The sequence below is a fragment of the Mus musculus genome, chromosome 9, assembly GCF_000001635.26.
Source record: "Mus musculus strain C57BL/6J chromosome 9, GRCm38.p6 C57BL/6J".
Lineage (NCBI taxonomy): Eukaryota > Metazoa > Chordata > Mammalia > Rodentia > Muridae > Mus > Mus musculus.
In genome coordinates this window covers 40,059,224-40,078,747 of record NC_000075.6, presented here as the reverse complement: position 1 = coordinate 40,078,747, position 19,524 = coordinate 40,059,224, and the positions used below count along the sequence as shown (strand labels likewise).

Here is a 19,524-nt window from a genome sequence, read left to right as displayed (position 1 = left end):
CTTTCCTGTAAATTGTCCTAGGAAATATTTTTGCTTGTGTGTTTGTGTGTGATATTGTTATAGTGCTTGTTCATTTGACAGATGTTCTGGTATCATTAAGCACTGGTCACTTACTAGCTATGTTTTAGGGAGGCAGGCTTAATGATTTTTTTGAATAGTTTTCTTCCTTTTATCTAGTTTTTAAAAAGAATTTTTATTAATACAAATTAATTCTATAGCCCTCTTTTACATTCAAAATTTAATTATAGTTACAGTAGCTTCCTTAATATCATAATAAACAAAAACCACAAAAATTTGAAAGAAAACTTGTATTAATAATTTTCATTTCCTAAACTATTAGAAAACCAATATTGTTATTTGGCAAGTTTACTATGAAGAATGTATTTGCACTTTGTTTCATTTGTAAGTGCTATATGTACATACATACAGGATGGAACATACATTTTATTGACCTAAATAGTTTTTTGAGTAGTGTTTTTTGGAACACTTATATAAAGGGTCTTATGGTTCTTATAGTCTTGATATGTACACAAAATATTTACTAATTCAAGACAAGGTATCTGTCAACACAATCATAACAGCTTATAATAAGCTGATGTCATGAACCGTTTTTAGAGGAAGAGAAGAACTCAAGAAATGGAAGGATTCTTACTGGTAGACAGGTATAAAAGTGTTAAGGCAAAAGATGAAAGCAAAAACTTCATGACTGGAGTTGTGAGGGTGGTCTATAATTCATTGTGGCATTTCCAAGAGGTAATTGTTTAACAGGACCGAGGGAGGTGTGGGATGGAACCAAGGCTGGTTTTGGCACTGTCTCCACTCTATACTCAGTCTGTGTTGAAGCCTGCTTTGATGGGAATGACAAAGTTGCCCCAGTTAAGTTCATCCTACAGTTGTTATCAGTAACTGTTAGATGCAAGAGAGAATACAAAAACTTCTGTGTAGATGCTACTGCTTAACTGCATTTTTCTGTCTGTTGTCATGTTTCCAATATACTGTCCATTTCCAGCAGTTTTTGATTAAGATACTATATTTATAGAGGAGTAGGCACAATTCAAAGACAAGGAAATCTTGGCCACAAAAATCTAAAATGGTTTTAGGCCTTTATGAACTTCCTAAATGACGAGGGGAGGGTTTGATTATCTGTAAGGTACTGTCACGTAACAAAAATGTGTGATCTTTGAAACCACCTGAAACATGAAGTTTTAGTTTCAGCTATTAAATTTGCAGTCTTGAGAAAGTTTTTTTGTTTTTTTTATTTTTTATTTTTATTTTTAATTTTTGCCTGTGTAAGTCAAAGTTTCCCCATCTTTAAGTAGAAAGGAAAATAAGGATGTCCAGTGAAATGTACTCTCGATGAGCAGCAGTATAGCTAATGCAGTCATCACACTACCTTGAGGAAATGTATTTTACAATGGATAATAATTAATGCACTATTCAGCGGTTTCTGGAAGAAGACAACAGATAGAATGAATACATATTAAAATGGGTTTTGTTAGCTTGGCTTCCATGGTACATTTTATGTAGCCCAGCAATGGCCAACTCACTTTGGAAAGGTGAAGAATTCGCAAATGCCCAGTTCATGAGGCTAGACTTCTCTCTCAGCGGTCTTAATCTGACTCTATCCCTGGAAGATTCTTTTTTTTCCCCTTTTTAAAAAATGTAATCTTTTTAATTAGATATTTTCTTTATTTACATTTCAAATAGCCCGGAAAGATTCTTAAAGAGCTCCTGACCCCCAGTCTACTTCGGAAGCCAGAAGAGTCTAGTTCTAATATTAGCAAAGGAATGTAGCATTTGCAACAACAGAGTAGATGAACTTGCTAGCAAGTATGAAGGCAAGGAGGTAAAAATCAATGCTTCCAGTCTTATCTTTGTGTCCTTTCATCCGGGCTGCCACTACAAAGGTAAGGTTTAAGAAACGAAAATTTCTATTTCATGTAGTCTGATTAATAAAATCCCCTAAAGGTGTATCTGTTAGCTTGTGGGTTCATTGACTCCACATTCAATCAAGTTGATGCCTAAGATTATCTATCATAGTTACTACTCTTATTCTAATATATATTTAATTATTCTCCTTCATAAATAAACCTATAATGACATCCTTGACGTACCAAGACCTTCTTCATCCATTGAAACAAAGTCTACCCTTTTATGTTTATTGTATAACTTGTGATGTGACAAGTTAGTTTATTAACTTGTCATATCGCAAGTTATTTTCCTTTGCTATAGAACATAGCAAAGGAAGCATAGGAGTGCTTTGTTTGGGGCTATTCATACAGAAGAACAGAACAATTAAAGTGATAAAGTGCAGTGGGCATAAAATATTTAGCTTTGCAGTCCAGGCACATTCATCTAAAGGGTAGGGTTAGTCACTCATCCTGGAAGACATCAGCGTTTCTATCACCATATCGCAAATTACTTTAAGCAGAATCATGGGGCACAGAGCTAAACAAAGAATTTATTTCTCAACTGAGGAATATCGAATGGCTGAGAAGCACCTGAAAAATTGTTCAACATCCTTAATCATCAGGGAAATATGCAAATCAAAACAACCTTGAGATTCCATCTCACACCAGTCAGAATGGCTAAGATTAAAAATTCAGGTGACAGCAGATGCTGGTGAGGATGTGGAGAAAGAGGACCACTCCTCCATTGTTGGTGGGATTGCAAGCTGGTACAACCACTCTGGAAATCGGTTTGGCAGTTCCTCAGAAAATTGGACATAGTACTACAGGAAGATCCAGCAATACCTCTCCTGGGCATATAACCAGAATCGTGTTGGATCTGTCACTTTGTTATCTAGAAAATTCTGTTCCTCTCATTGTTCACCAATGGAAATAGCAAAACCTTGAGAGTTATCTCATTGAGACCTCCTAAAATTCTATATGGGAATTGTTTTAAACTTTTTTTCTTAAACTAAAGCTATAGGTATAAGATTTTACAAAATTTTGTATTTATTGACTAGGGAATTCAGAGTTTGGGATCTGGATGTGTCTCAGTCCCCTGTTTGTTAACTCTCTCTGTGAGTATGGTTTTTAGGTATCATTTCCTGGAATGGGAAAAGATAAGGTTATGACTTTCTAAGTGATGTCAGGGAAGCCACATTTATTATTGGAGTTTATGTTTATTATGATAAAACTTAGTCTCTTCTCTTAAACCACGTGATAAGTGGCAATAATTTGAACCTTGTATTTTTGCTTTATGAATTCATAATGGATATATAATGAATACAATTCACAAAAAATACTAAGCCATATAAGTATTTGGACAGTATTTTTTCATACCCCTGAGCTTAAGTGTTGGATAGCCTTGAAAAGTCACTTCTCTAGTCTGCATTTTAAGGATGAAGAATTTGTTATGGAGATACAGAGGCAGCCAAAAGAGAAGAACATGTGGTCCAGTTGACACTCACTACTTTCCTCCTTAAAGTAGGACCTGAGTGGCTGTTATTCTAGCCGACAAGAAACACATACAAGTTCGGGTCAGGGGGCAGGGCTGCTTGCTGGAGACTCTTGGGAGCTACATACTAACCTTCTCAGAGCCCGCTTGACTTCCTTGTTTCTTAGTGTGTAGATGAAAGGATTGAGCATTGGAGTGACTATTGTGTAGAAGACTGCTGGAGCTCCCGCCCCTGCGCCAGTGGAGCTTGGCTGCAGGTAGATACAGACCGGGGGCATGTAATACAGGAGCACCACGGTGAGATGTGCTGTGCAAGTGGAGAAGGCTCGCTGACGCCCCTCCGCTGTGCGAATGCGCAACACCGCAGCCACAATGAAGGCGTAGGAGATGATGATGAGAATGAGGCAGCCCGCAGCCACCACACCAATGTTTGCAAGCATGACAAGCTCGTTGATGGTGGTGTCAGCACAGGCCAGCTTCAGTACTGGAGGGATGTCACAGAAGAAGTAGGCAATATGCTGAGGCCCACAGTACAGCAGGCGGAAGGTTAGGGAAGTGTGAATTGCAGAATGCATAGCACCTATGGCCCATGTGCTCCCAGCCAACCCTGCGCACACCCGCTTGTTCATAACCACTGGGTAGTGCAGGGGCTGACAGATAGCCAGGTAACGGTCATAGGCCATGACTGTGTATAAAAAACACTCAGTGCTGGCCAGGAAGTGGAAGCAATAAAGTTGTAAAGCACAGCCTTGGAAGGAGATCACCTTCCCATCCAAAGTCAGCAGGCCTGCCATGACCTTGGGCACTGTTACTGTAGACAGACACGCATCAAGGAAGGAGAGGTGGCCCAGGAAGTGGTACATAGGGGAGCGGAGATGAGGGTCAGAGCCCACAGTAAGGAGAATGAGGAGATTGCCACTCACAGTGATGCTGTAGATGAGGAGAAAGAGGAGGAAGAAGAGGCCAGGGTGCTCAGCCGTGTACATCAGACCCTCCAGGAAGAACTGGCTCACCACAGACTGGTTAAGGTACTGCATCCTCTCAACCATCGTCTCATTCCTTGCGCAATAAAGCTGACTGTAGGAGAATAAAGAGCTGTCCTCTTCCTTCAAATGTATTTATTGTTTGGTGCATCCCATCTGCTTCTTGTCTCACAGGCTAAAAAGATTAACAGGTTCAATTCAACTTCCTTCTACACTTGTGTTTTCACATCGTTCTTTCTTGCAATGATGAAGTTTTGAAGGCACGACCTGAAGTCTTGTATGCATAACGGATTGTCAGGATTGACTGTAGCAATGTGGTTCCTAAATTAATCATGTAAACACAGCATAGATTCTGGTGTCGTTGAGAAAGCGATTTTGGCATATACGTCAGAATGGCAATACTCCTGCCCCTTAATTTCCTCTGCTGTGCTTTATAAGCAGCCAGCTACACAGTTAATTGCTGTCTACCATCTGGGAATTGTATCGATCTCTGGGCTTGCCTAGAACCAGAGCTCTCTTACATCAACCAGGAATAGATCCTCCCACCCATTTCTCACTAGAGGGACATCTCTGAGATTTAAGTTACCCACAAACCTCAAGAGTATGACAATGAAGCCCCCTGAGAACAGACTATATAATTGCCCCAACTATTTGTTGAGTACAGTTTATGTTCTCCCCACAATACTTTTCTTATGCTTTTGGGAGTTTGTTTTCCCTTATCTTTCTTGGTGTTCCTTTCTACTAGTTCAGAACTGAAATTTCAGAGTTCTCTTCGATATGAATCTTGTACACTAGAACCTGCATTATGTGAAAATCTCTCTCCCTGACTTAACTACAGTGTCTTCAGTTCCTACACATTTCCCCCAATGTTTATTCTGGAGTGGAATCCTATGTACTATCTCTTACACTTTGTAGTAATCCAACAATTACATAATGGTCTGTCTCAGCTTTCTGCAAATACCTTACCTTGCCTGTGAAGTTCTACTGTTGGTGCATTGTTTTGTGACATTCAAAAGTACTGATGTGTCTTTCAGGTCAGAGTTATCTTCTATAGTCCTTCCATCCAGATGTGTTATTTGCCTTATCTTTTTCTCTGCCTTAATTTCTCTCCATCACCATCATTGCATTTTCTTTTCAAACATGAACAGAACACTTTCAACATTCATCTATTCTGCAGAAGTAATATTAAACTTTAATTTCCCAGAGATCCACTGATACACTTTTTCTTTGTACTGATTTAAAGTTTCTGAAACCTAATAAAAAATAAGAATTCCCCACAATGCTTTGCCTTGGATGGTTTAAATCATCTGTGTTAGTGTCATGTTTTCCCAGGAAGAACACAGGGAGAGGGTCCTACCCCTTCTCTACTATCTCCTTGACAGTTTGGTTATGGAACCATAGAAATAAGGAGCCACAGTCTTGGGATTTTTAAGAACTTCAATTTTAAGTCCCTTGTTGATCCCTTATTAGCGGAATGAAACAGAGGGTGACAGTTGGTCTCTCTGTTGTCTTTTCTTTCCTTGAGTTTAAAATATGGATATTGTCACAATTATTCAGTTTTTAGGGTAAGGGAAACATGTAACTTAGGACCTTAAATTCTTTATATCCCATTTTCAACCAAGACTTGATAATTGTTCTTCTGTTTCTGATAAAAATCTATAAAGCCTTTCCTTGGCCAAACTCAGAAAAGTGATCTCTATTTCATAAGCGCTCGAACACCAATTTTGGATAGGCTCCTGGACTTCAGTTTTATTTACATGTTTTGAGTAAGTATGAATGATGTTTCAAACACTGGAATTTTGATTTTCTTGTTCCACAATCACTGGAATGAGTATCGTCAAAATAAGATCAAGGGCCATCAAGATAACCCAAAGAGTAAAAGTACCTACTGGCAAATCTGACAACTTGAATTTGATTGCCAGGAACTATACGATATAAAGTGAGACCAACTCTTGCTCAAGATGTTCTCTGACCTTCAAACATATACCATGGCACATGTGCATCCTCCCCATACTTATACACAAAATAAATGAATGTAATAAAAATTTAAAAAATCAGGTAAAGAGTAACAAGCATATTAGATGTTAAGAAATTGAAACACACACACACACACATACACACACACACACACACACACACACACACACACACACACACACACACACACACACAATGGGACAGCGACATGGACAACCAGATATGTAAAATAGCCTGGCTGTTTCTTAGTTAAAAATGATTTAATCTACTTAAGTTAATTTTTTTTTCTCTCTTAGGAATCTCTACAGGTTAAATGAAACTTATGTCCCTGCAAACTTTTTCAGGAAAATGTTCATGGTAGTTAATTGTAACAGCCAAATCCTAGAAATGAGTTTGTTGCATATCAGGTGGTAAATGCATAGACAAAACATGTATCATAACTAAATATTAACAGAACATTAAATTATTGGGGTACCTAAAATATAGCTAGAAATAAATCCTATATACCACGATTCCTGAAACCATCAGTTTATAACAAAAGAAAACAGGGAAGTGGATGCCTGGAATGAGGACACCAGTATAAGTGGACATAAATGTCTTTCTCAACTTGTAGAAATATTTTAAAACTCAGTTGTAGCAATAGCTTGATAAGATGTTGATTTACTAGCAATCATTGAATTGTGCCTTGTAAGCAGAGGGGTTTTCTTAGATACAAATAATACTCAAGCAACTCTTTAGAAGACAATGGCAAAATCTAGAAAAATTTGCTTAGTGGCATAAAAAAGGACTCAGATAAATGAGGAAAATCATTGCTCAAGATGACAATAAAACACTTGATATTTTCTACTTTAAAACATTTTAAATATAAATATTAAATCAAATAAGCCAAATAAAGTAGAAAACAACTCACATTTATATTGACTCAACTTCTTTAAATGTTTATGACTCCCAAGTAGATTTTGTGATGAAAAGAGAAAAATTGTGTTGTTTTGTTCATTATTACCCCTGAAAGTGGTACCCCTGTTTTTTAAAGACCCCCAAATCATATATGATGTTAGTGTATTGCATTTCTAGTCATATGTTTAATGCTTTGGGAGGACATATTTTGATATTAATCTTCTCTACTTTCCTATGCCACTGTTCAGATTCTGGGAATAATTGTCTCCTAATACACACTTATTTATTCAATTATTCAATGATATCACTAGGTCTGTGTGATAAATGTCAGGTTTTCACCTGAACCAATGGATATTTTCTAGTTTCTCTATACTTAGTTATGTCTTGGCACAATGCTACTCTTTTTTTTAATGTCCTGGGCATCTTTTATATTATCACTATTACAACCCTAGTCTCAATGACACCTCAAAAGTTCTTTGGATAGCAATCCCATAAGAGGAAAGAGTGCAAAGAGAAGGTAGAGTTAGAGACATGCCCACTCCCAGGTGAAGCTTTTGTCTTGTCTTACTGTACCTTGTTTTTGTTATCATGTCTGGTTGCTGTCCTCTGAAGGGAAATAAAATGGCAGTGGATATGGAGAGAAGGGAAGTTGGGGGTGGGCCTGAGGTAAGTGGACAGAGGAAAAACTTTGGCTGGATATACTGTATGAGAGAAGAATCCATTTTCTATCTATCTATCTATCATCTATCTATCTATCTATCTATCTATCTATCTATCTATCTTTATTTTTTATTTTATTTTTTTTTCCATTTTTTATTAGGTATTTAACTCATTTACATTTCCAATGCTATACCAAAAGTCCCCCATATCCACCCACCCCCACTCCCCTGCCCACCCACTCCCCCTTTTTGGCCCTGGTATTCCCCTGTACTGGGGCATATAAAGTTTGCAAGTCCAATGGGCCTCTCTTTCCAGTGATGGCCGACTAGGCCATCTTTTGATATATATGCAGCTAGAGTCAAGAGCTCCGGGGTACTGGTTAGCTCATAATGTTGTTCCACCTATAGGGTTGCAGATCCCTTTAGCTCCTTGGCTACTTTCTCTAGCTCCTCCATTGGGAGCCCTATGATCCATCCATTAGCTGACTGTGAGCATCCACTTCTGTGTTTGCTGGGCCCCGGCATAGTCTCACAAGAGACAGCTACATCTGCGTCCTTTCAATAAAATCTTGCTAGTGTATGCAATGGTGTCAGCGTTTGGATGCTGATTATGGGGTGGATCCCTGGCTATGGCAGTCTCTACATGGTCCATCCTTTCATCTCAGCTCCAAACTCCGTCTCTGTAACTCCTTCCATGGGTGTTTTGTTCCCAAATCTAAGGAGGGGCATAGTGTCCACACTTCAGTCTTCATTCTCCTTGAGTTTCATGTGTTTAGCAAATTATATCTTATATCTTGGGTATCCTAGGTTTGGGGCTAATATCCACTTATCAGTGAATACATATTGTGTGAGTTTCTTTGTGAATGTGTTACCTCACTCAGGATGATGCCCTCCAGGTCCATCCATTTGGCTAGGAATTTCATAAATTCATTCTTTTTAATAGCTGAGTAGTACTCCATTGTGTAGATGTACCACATTTTCTGTATCCATTCCTCTGTTGAGGGGCATCTGGGTTCTTTCCAGCTTCTGGCTATTATAAATAAGGCTGCTATGAACATAGTGGAGCATGTGTCCTTCTTACCTGTTGGGGCATCTTCTGGATATATGCCCAGGAGAGGTATTGCTGGATCCTCCGGTAGTACTATGTCCAGTTTTCTGAGGAACCACCAGACTGATTTCCAGAGTGGTTGTACAAGCCTGCACTCCCACCAACAATGGAGGAGTGTTCCTCTTTCTCCACATCCTCGCCAGCATCTGCTGTCACCTGAATTTTTGATCTTAGCCATTCTGACTGGTGTGAGGTGGAATCTCAGGGTTGTTTTGATTTGCATTTCCCTGATGATTAAGGATGTTGAACATTTTTTCAGGTGCTTCTCTGCCATTCGGTATTCCTCAGGTGAGAATTCTTTGTTCAGTTCTGAGCCCCATTTTTTAATGGGGTTATTTGATTTTCTGAAGTCCACCTTCCTGAGTTCTTTATATATGTTGGATATTAGTCCCCTATCTGATTTAGGATAGGTAAAGATCCTTTCCCAATCTGTTGGTGGTCTTTTTGTCTTATTGACGGTGTCTTTTGCCTTGCAGAAACTTTGGAGTTTCATTAGGTCCCATTTGTCGATTCTCGATCTTACAGCACAAGCCATTGCTGTTCTGTTCAGGAATTTTTCCCCTGTGCCCATATCTTCAAAGCTTTTCCCCACTTTCTCCTCTATAAGTTTCAGTGTCTCTGGTTTTATGTGAAGTTCCTTGATCCACTTAGATTTGACCTTAGTACAAGGAGATAAGTATGGATCGATTCGCATTCTTCTACACGATAACAACCAGTTGTGCCAGCACCAATTGTTGAAAATGCTGTCTTTCTTCCACTGGATGGTTTTAGCTCCCTTGTCGAAGATCAAGTGACCATAGGTGTGTGGGTTCATTTCTGGATCTTCAATTCTATTCCATTGGTCTACTTGTCTGTCTCTATACCAGTACCATGCAGTTTTTATCACAATTGCTCTGTAGTAAAGCTTTAGGTCTGGCATGGTGATTCCGCCAGAAGTTCTTTTATCCTTGAGAAGACTTTTTGCTATCCTAGGTTTTTTGTTATTCCAGACAAATTTGCAAATTGCTCCTTCCAATTCGTTGAAGAATTGAGTTGGAATTTTGATGGGGATTGCATTGAATCTGTAGATTGCTTTTGGCAAGATAGCCATTTTTACAATGTTGATCCTGCCAATCCATGAGCATGGGAGATCTTTCCATCTTCTGAGATCTTCTTTAATTTCTTTCGTCAGAGATTTGAAGTTTTTATCATACAGATCTTTCACCTCCTTAGTTAGAGTCACGCCAAGATATTTTATATTATTTGTGACTATTGAGAAGGGTGTTGTTTCCCTAATTTCTTTCTCAGCCTGTTTATTCTTTGTATAGAGAAAGGCCATTGACTTGTTTGAGTTTATTTTATATCCAGCTACTTCACCGAAGCTGTTTATCAGGTTTAGGAGTTCTCTGGTAGAATTTTTAGGGTCACTTATATATACTATCATATCATCTGCAAAAAGTGATATTTTGACTTCCTCTTTTCCAATTTGTATCCCCTTGATCTCCTTTTGTTGTCGAATTGCTCTGGCTAATACTTCAAGTACTATGTTGAAAAGGTAGGGAGAAAGTGGGCAGCCTTGTCTAGTCCCTGATTTTAGTGGGATTGCTTCCAGCTTCTCTCCATTTACTTTGATGTTGGCTACTGGTTTGCTGTAGATTGCTTTTATCATGTTTAGGTATGGGCCTTGAATTCCTGATCTTTCCAAAACTTTTATCATGAATGGGTGTTGGATCTTGTCAAATGCTTTTTCTGCATCTAACGAGATGATCATGTGGTTTTTGTCTTTGAGTTTGTTTATATAATGGATTACATTGATGGATTTTCGTATATTAAACCATCCCTGCATCCCTGGAATAAAACCTACTTGGTCAGGATGGATGATTGCTTTAATTTGTTCTTGGATTCGGTTAGCGAGAACTTTATTGAGGATTTTTGCATCGATATTCATAAGAGAAATTGGTCTGAAGTTCTCTATCTTTGTTGGATCTTTCTGTGGTTTAGGTATCAGAGTAATAGTGGCTTCATAAAATGAGTTGGGTAGAGTACCTTCTACTTCTATTTTGTGAAATAGTTTGTGCAGAATTGGAATTAGATCTTCTTTGAAGGTCTGATAGAACTCTGCACTAAACCCATCTGGTCCTGGGCTTTTTTTGGTTGGGAGACTATTAATAACTGCTTCTATTTCTTTAGGTGATATGGGACTGTTTAGATGGTCAACTTGATCCTGATTCAACTTTGGTACCTGGTATCTGTCCAGAAATTTGTCCATTTCGTCCAGGTTTTCCAGTTTTGTTGAGTATAGCCTTTTGTAGAAGGATCTGATGGTGTTTTGGATTTCTTCAGGATCTGTTGTTATGTCTCCCTTTTCATTTCTGATTTTGTTAATTAGGATTTTGTCCCTGTGCCCTTTAGTGAGTCTAGCTAAGGGTTTATCTATCTTGTTGATTTTCTCAAAGAACCAACTCCTCGTTTGGTTAATTCTTTGAATAGTTCTTCTTGTTTCCACTTGGTTGATTTCACCCCTGAGTTTGATTATTTCCTGCCGTCTACTCCTCTTGGGTGAATTTGCTTCCTTTTTTTCTAGGGCTTTTAGATGTGTTGTCAAGCTGCTAGTATGTGCTGTCTCCCGTTTCTTCTTGGAGGCACTCAGCGCTATGAGTTTCCCTCTTAGAAATGCTTTCATTGTGTCCCATAGGTTTGGGTACGTTGTGGCTTCATTTTCATTAAACTCTAAAAAGTCTTTAATTTCTTTCTTTATTCCTTCCTTGAGCAAGGTATCATTGAGAAGAGTGTTATTCAGTTTCCACGTGAATGTTGGCTTTCCATTATTTATGTTGTTATTGAAGATCAGTCTTAGGCCATGGTGGTCTGATAGGATACATGGGACAATTTCAATATTTTTGTATCTATTGAGGCCTGTTTTGTGACCAATTATATGGTCAATTTTGGAGAAGGTCCCGTGAGGTGCTGAGAAGAAGGTATATCCTTTTGTTTTAGGATAAAATGTTCTGTAGATATCTGTCAGGTCCATTTGTTTCATAACTTCTGTTAGTTTCACTGTGTCCCTGTTTAGTTTCTGTTTCCACGATCTGTCCTTTGAAGAAAGTGGTGTGTTGAAGTCTCCCACTATTATTGTGTGAGGTGCAATGTATGCTTTGAGCTTTACTAAAGTGTCTCTAATGAATGTGGCTGCCCTTGCATTTGGAGCGTAGATATTCAGAATTGAGAGTTCCTCTTGGAGGATTTTACCTTTGATGAGTATGAAGTGTCCCTCCTTGTCTTTTTTGATAACTTTGGGTTGGAAGTCGATTTTATCCGATATTAAAATGGCTACTCCAGCTTGTTTCTTCAGTCCATTTGCTTGGAAAATTGTTTTCCAGCCTTTCACTCTGAGGTAGTGTCTGTCTTTTTCCCTGAGATGGGTTTCCTGTAAGCAGCAGAATGTTGGGTCCTGTTTGTGTAGCCAGTCTGTTAGTCTATGTCTTTTTATTGGGGAATTGAGTCCATTGATATTAAGAGATATTAAGGAAAAGTAATTGTTGCTCCCTTTTATTTTTGTTGTTAGAGTTGGCATTCTGTTCTTGTGGCTGTCTTCTTTTTGGTTTGTTGAATGATTACTTTCTTGGTTGTTCTAGGGCGTGATTTCCGTCCTTGTATTGCTTCTTTTCTGTTATTATCCTTTGAAGGGCTGGATTCGTGGAAAGATATTGTGTGAACTTGGTTTTGTCGTGGAATACTTTGGTTTCTCCATCTATGGTAATTGAGAGTTTGGCCGGGTATAGTAGCCTGGGCTGGCATTTGTGTTCTCTTAGTGTCTGTATAACATCTGTCCAGGCTCTTCTGGCTTTCATAGTCTCTGGTGAAAAGTCTGGTGTAATTCTGATAGGCCTTCCTTTATATGTTACTTGACCTTTCTCCCTTACTGCTTTTAATATTCTATCTTTATTTAGTGCATTTGTTGTTCTGATTATTATGTGTCGGGAGGAATTTCTTTTCTGGTCCAGTCTATTTGGAGTTCTGTATGCTTCTTGTATGATCATGGGCATCTCTTTTTTTATGTTTGGGAAGTTTTCTTCTATTATTTTGTTGAAGATATTAGCTGGCCCTTTAAGTTGAAAATCTTCATTCTCATCAATTCCTATTATCCGTAGGTTTGGTCTTCTCATTGTGTCCTGGATTACCTGGATGTTTTGAGTTAGGATCCTTTTGCATTTTGTATTTTCTTTGACTGTTGTGTCGATGTTCTCTATGGAATCTTCTGCACCTGAGATTCTCTCTTCCATTTCTTGTATTCTGTTGCTGATGCTCGCATCTATGGTTCCAGATCTCTTTCCTAGGGTTTCTATCTCCAGCGTTGCCTCGCTTTGGGTTTTCTTTATTGTGTCTACTTCCCCTTTTAGTTCTAGTATGGTTTTGTTCATTTCCATCACCTGTTTGGCTGTGTTTTCCTGCTTTTCTTTAAGAGCCTGTAACTCTTTAGCAGTGCTCTCCTGTAAATCTTTAAGTGACTTATGAAAGTCCTTCTTGATGTCCTCTATCATCATCATGAGAAATGTTTTTAAATCTGGGTCTAGATTTTCGGTTGTGTTGGGGTGCCCAGGACTAGGTGGGGTGGGAGTGCTGCGTTCTGATGATGGTGAGTGGTCTTGATTTCTGTTAGTAGGATTCTTACGTTTGCCTTTCGCCATCTGGTAATCTCTGAAGCTAGCTGTTTTAGTTGTCACTGTTAAGAGCTTGTTCTTCAGGTGACTCTGTTAGCCTCTATGAGCAGACCTGGAGGGTAGCACTCTCCTTAGTTTCAGTGGGCAGAGTATTCTCTGCAGGCAAGCTCTCTTCTTGCAAGGCAGGTACCCAGATATCTGGTGTTCGAACCAGACTCCTGGCAGAAGTTGTGTTCCACTCACTAGAGGTCTTAGGATCACGTGTGGAATCCTGTGTGGGCCCTTGCGGGTGTCAGGCGACTCAGCTGGCAAGGTAGCCGGGGCTCGAGTGGAGTGGAAGGGGTTTGTGCCCCAGATCAAGCCCGGGTAGCCTGCTTCCCTATGTACCGCAGTCTCAAGTTCCACGCAATTGGATTGGGGTAGGCGCTGTGTTCCACTCACCAGAGGTCTTAGGGTCCCGTGGGGAGTCCCGTGTGGACCCTTGCGGGTGTTGGGCAAGACTCTGCTGGCAAGGTAGCCCGGGGCTCGAGTCACGAGTCGAGCGGAAGGGACTTGTGCCCCAGATCAGGCCCGGGTATCCTGCTTCCCTATGTACCGCAGTCTCAAGTTCCGCACGATTGGATTGGGGCAGGCACTGTGATCCACTCACCAGAGGTCTTAGGGTCCCGTGGGGAGTCCCGTGTGGGCCCTTGCGGGTGTTGGGCAAGACTCTGCTGGCAAGGTAGCCCGGGGCTCGAGTCTCGAGTTGAGCGGAAGGGACTTGTGCCCCAGATCAGGCCCGGGTAGCCTGCTTCCCTATGTACCGCAGTCTCAAGTTCTGCGCGATTGGATTGGGGCAGGCACTGTGGTCCACTCACCAGAGGTCTTAGGGTCCCGTGGGGAGTCCCGTGTGGACCCTTGCGGGTGTTGGGCAAGACTCTGCTGGCAAGGTAGCCCGGGGCTCGAGTCTCGAGTCGAGCGGAAGGGGATTTTTTTATTTTTTATTAAATATTTTCTTCATTCACATTTCTTTCTCTTTCTTTTAAGGCATTTTTATTAGATATTTTCTTCATTTATATTTAAAACACTATCCCGAAAGTACCCTATATCCTCCCCCCTCCCCGCCCTGCTCCCCAACCCACCCACTCCCACTTCCTGGCCCTGACATTCCCCTGTACTGGGGCATATGATCTTTGCAAGACCCAGGGCCTCTCCTCCCATTGATGGCCGACTAGGCCATCTTTTGCTACATATGCAGCTAGAGACACAAGCTCTGGGGGATACTGGTTACATCATATTGTTGATCCTCCTATAGGGTTGCAGACCCCTTTAGCTCCTTGATTACTTTCTTTATCTTTTTCATTAGGGGTCCTGTGTTCCATCCAATAGATGACTGTGAGCATCCACTTCAATTTTTTTTTAAATTAAAAATTAAAAATTGGAAACACCATCATAAAACAAAGGTGGAAATTCTAGTGTACTCTACTTGCTACTAGGGTTTGTATCCCCAAGAATTTTCTCTGTGCAAATAGGAAATATATGTATGAATATCACACCACTGGCATATCCTTATTAATTTTTACTTCAGTATCTATCAGTATAATGAATGGTCTGTGCATCCATAAAGATCTTATCCAACAAAGACCTGTGTCCATACTTCCAGGTGCTAGGAAAGTCCCTAAAGATATTAACCTTGCTCTTTGACTTCTGTAGTTGTGCTCCTTGGTACTTGAAGTTTGAACCAGGATGTGGTTTTGAGCATAAAAGACAAAGAACTATGAGGATTGTGGTTGTGTGATTTAGGTCATGTAGATACTGACCATCAATGAAGACTTTTTTTTCAACCTAAAAAAAAATCTATCTCTCAACATATTGTTTTACCTTTTAGCATATGACTACTCACTTCTACTAGATCTAACTGCTAAGAAGCTGATAAAAATGAAATGAAATAAAATATGATGAATATAGCTTTACTCCAGTGAAGATACCAGGGTGGTCATACACTAAACCTCCTTAGGTTCTTGCAGCTATATCCTAATTTCTAGTCTATCACACCATCATTAGATGTTCTATCAGACATTAGTATCACATAGCCTTAAGTGTAAAGGTTTTATGATGTATTTTGATGATCAGCACAGTCAGTTTTCTTCACTGTAGTTTAATATACCTTTTAAAGTTGTGGGGAGAGATGAGAAAGATGTGTTAGCAGTTAAGAATCCTTTTTTTATTTTTGAGCTATAACGCAACAAGTAACTTAATTTAGATGTAAGAGGCATTTTGAAGACATTTTGAGTTTTTTTATTAAGTATTTTCTTCATTTACGTTTCCAATGGTATCTCAAAAGTCCCCCAAACATCCCCCCCACTCCCCTACCTACCCACTCCCACTTCTTGGCCCTGGCATTCCCCTGTACTGAGGCATATAAAGTTTGCAAGACCAATGGGCCTCTCTTTCCAATGATGGCCGACTAGGCCATCTTCTGATACATATGCAGCTAGAGACATGAGCTCCAGGGGGTACTGGTTAGTTCATATTGTTGTTCCACCTATAGGGTTGCAGACCCCTTTTGCTCCTTGGGTACTTTCTCTAGCTCCTCCATTGGGGGCCCTGTGATCCATCCAATAGCTGACTGTGAGCATCCATTTCTGTGTTTACAAGGGCCCGCCATAGCCTCACAAGAGACAGCTATATCTGGGTCCTTTCAGCAAAATCTTGCTACTGTATACAATGGTGTCAGCGTTTATAGGCTGATTATGGGATGGATCCCCAGGTATGGCAGTCTCTAGATGGTCCATCCTTTCATCTCAGCTCCAAACTTTGTCTCTGTAAATCCTTCCATGCACGTTTTGTTCCCAATTCTAAGAAGGGACAAAGTGTCCACACTTTGGTTTTCCTTGTTCTTGAGTTTCATATGTTTTGCAAATTGCATTTTGTATCTTGGGTATTCTAAGTTTCTGGGCTAATATCCACTTATCAGTGAGTACATATCATGTGAGTTCTTTTGTGATTAGCTTACCTCACTCAGGATGATGCCCTCCAGGTCCATCCATTTGCCTAGGAATTTCTTTTTTTTTTTTCAAAGTTTAAAAAAAATTTTTTTTTATTATGTATTTTCCTCAATTACATTTCCAATGCTATTCCAAAAGTCCTCCCCCCACTTCCCTACCCACCCATTCCCATTTTTTTGGCCCTGGCGTTCCCCTGTACTGGGGCATATACAGTTTGCGTGTCCAATGGGCCTCTCTTTCCAGTGATGGCCGACTAGGCCATCTTTTGATACATCTGCAGCTATAGTCAAGAGCTCTGGGATACTGGTTAGTTCATAATGTTCAAGATTGGAACAGAAGTTGTGTTCCACTCACCGGTGGTCCTAAGATCTAGAGGAGAGTCCTCTAGGGGACCTTGGGGGTGTCCACCAACTCTGCGCCCAAGGTGACCTGGTGCTGGTGCTGACCGGAAGGCCTAGTATTTTTCATTATCAAACGTTGATCTCACTTCCTCTCTCATAGCCCGTCAGTCCACATGATGGGACATTCCTGTTTTGAGAACTATTAGGTAATGAGTCACTCACACACCTTTGTGATACCATGTATGGCTCTCTGTCAATAGAGAAACTGCAGCATAGCTTGAGACAGTTGGGTTGTAGAACTGTTTGTACATCAGGACTGTCAGCATTTGGAGCTACCTGGCAAGCTGCTGTCCCAGATGCAGTGTTTCATGTGCATAGAAAAATGCACCTCTCCCATTCAGCAGATATGTGTGCCCAGGCTCCAGATAGAAAACAATCATCTCTTTTCCATGCTGCCAACAATTACTGGGTACCAATTCTGGCACAAGCACCGTGTAGAGCTTGTCCACCACCATGGTGGAAGAATAAGCTTCAGATATGCACCCTGCATACTGCATGGCACACATATGAAGCTGCTGCCATGCTGCTAAGCAGCTTCCTTGACCTGCTGGGCATGAAATGGAAGGACTGTGTTTGCCAGCAGCTTGGTAATCGTGGGGCATCCATGTAGCCACTAGAGATATTTATGAAATTATGGGTAACAAGTATGTGGGCTGTGTGGATGGATAAAATTTAGGAGGGCTGCTTGACTCTATGATCTTAAACTTGGTAAGAGTGGGGTTTCCCAGGACATTATGGCTCCCCTCACCCTCACGACTTGGTAACATCAAGTGTAAATTCTTTCCTGGAGTCCGACTTCCTGAACTTATACCTTCTGTCTTGTGTAGGCTTCTTCGTGGGCCTTTGACCAGGCTGTTTTCTGCATCTGAACTTTTCACTTCCATGTTTCCCTGCTTCTTAGCTTTAGTCCCAAATAACTCATTGCATGCTGGCTGTTGGTTTCAGGGCCTCCCACTGTGTCCTCATCACTGTCCACAGGCCTCAGCTTACTTCCTGCCTGTGGTCTTTCCAATCCTGGGGCAGCATCCCTGTTCACCTCTGCTTAGTTAGGATTTGGCAGAGCTCCACCCTCCTTCCCACACATAGGTGAAGTTTGAATGTACATTTCTCTGTCTCTTTACTCTTGTATGCATGGGAATGATGCCCTGAGGAGTATGTTTCTCTTTTCCTTTCAATGATGCACTGTTCTGGCTTTCTGGCTCTGCTTTTCTCCTTCTCCTTAGGCAACAGTGTCTCACTAAATAACTCAAACCAGCCTGAAACTCATGCTGTTCCTGCCTCCTCAGGACTTGGTAAGCATGGGGCATCCCTGTGCTGATAGGTGTGTGCCACTAAACTCAGCCTTGCAGCTCACTTTTTTCATATTTTTTATTTTAATACTTTATTATTTAATATTATTGGAATATTCTATGGTGGGGAATCTCATGCCAACACAGTTACCTAACTAGGAATTGATAAGGTGGTTTGGTCCTTTCCGTTTGGGGGGAATTGGTTGTGTGACCCTTAGCCTATGGACTTTGTTGCCTGCAGTGGCACATTCCATCTAGACTCTGACTAACCCTTCCCAGTTTGATGTAATCCAGTGCCCTTCCCAACTGGATGCTTTGATATGGGTTTCTTGTAGTTCAGAATGTAGAAGGTCTCAGGTAAAGTACTAGCATGGAGCTTGAGGTCAGGCTGTCCCATATTGCTGGTCCCACATTTTCATTTGGGTGAAGCTGAAATGCCAGCATTAGTGTTCTACTGAGTGGGTAGCTCATGGTCATCTGGGGACTCAGTTGATCCCATCTTTAGGCCCTTACTCTCTGGGACCTGGAGAGGTCAGGTCCCTTTCCTTGGGCTGCCTGCTCACTGGGAATCTGAGCCTGAGTGTTGAGTTGCCTGCCTGTGTCTGCATTCGAAGACCACACTCCCTGCCTGGCTTACGGATGCTTCTAGAGTGTTGCCCTTCACCTCTTCTGAATCTCTGTGCTTCCCTTCCTGCCTTCTGACTTGTCCTCTATTCTAGAACAGTTTGGGGGCCAATCTCTTCATTGTTCTTGTTCCTTGCCTGTGGGTTTCATGTCAGGATGACGATGGATGGCTTCCAGAGTATGATTGTCATCTTTCTCCATGTCTCAGTTTAGCCTACTGGGTGGTAGGACATTGGAGCCAGCCATTGCTTCTTGGTTTTCAGGACTCCATTCCTCTTGCTACCATTCCCAAGCAGTTTCCCCTGAGTTGTTTTCTTATCAGATGGAGCTTGGTGGCCCTTGGAAAGGAGTGTGTCTTTTCAGCAACCTCCCAATGGTCTGTTCCCATTTGAGGAAAGGCTGTCTGTGATGGTGCGGTATTGTGGGTGCCCTCTGATGATTTTGAGTAAGCAGAGCTACCTTGCTTGGTGGCTTTGAGCTGGGACGTTGACATGTAAAGATTCTGATAACTCTGCTCCTTTTCTAGGTGTCTATGACATTGAAGACAGAATGTCCTC

General features: G+C 40.8%; 1 protein-coding gene across 1 annotated transcript; it reads right to left on the bottom strand.

Moving 5' to 3' along the window:
• Positions 1-3,485: 3,485 nt before the first annotated feature.
• On the bottom strand, positions 3,486-4,451 carry Olfr982 (olfactory receptor 982). The gene has a single exon (NM_146854.1). The coding sequence runs from the start codon at positions 4,449-4,451 to the stop codon at positions 3,486-3,488; it is 966 nt and encodes a 321-aa protein (NP_667065.1).
• Positions 4,452-19,524: the final 15,073 nt, after the last annotated feature.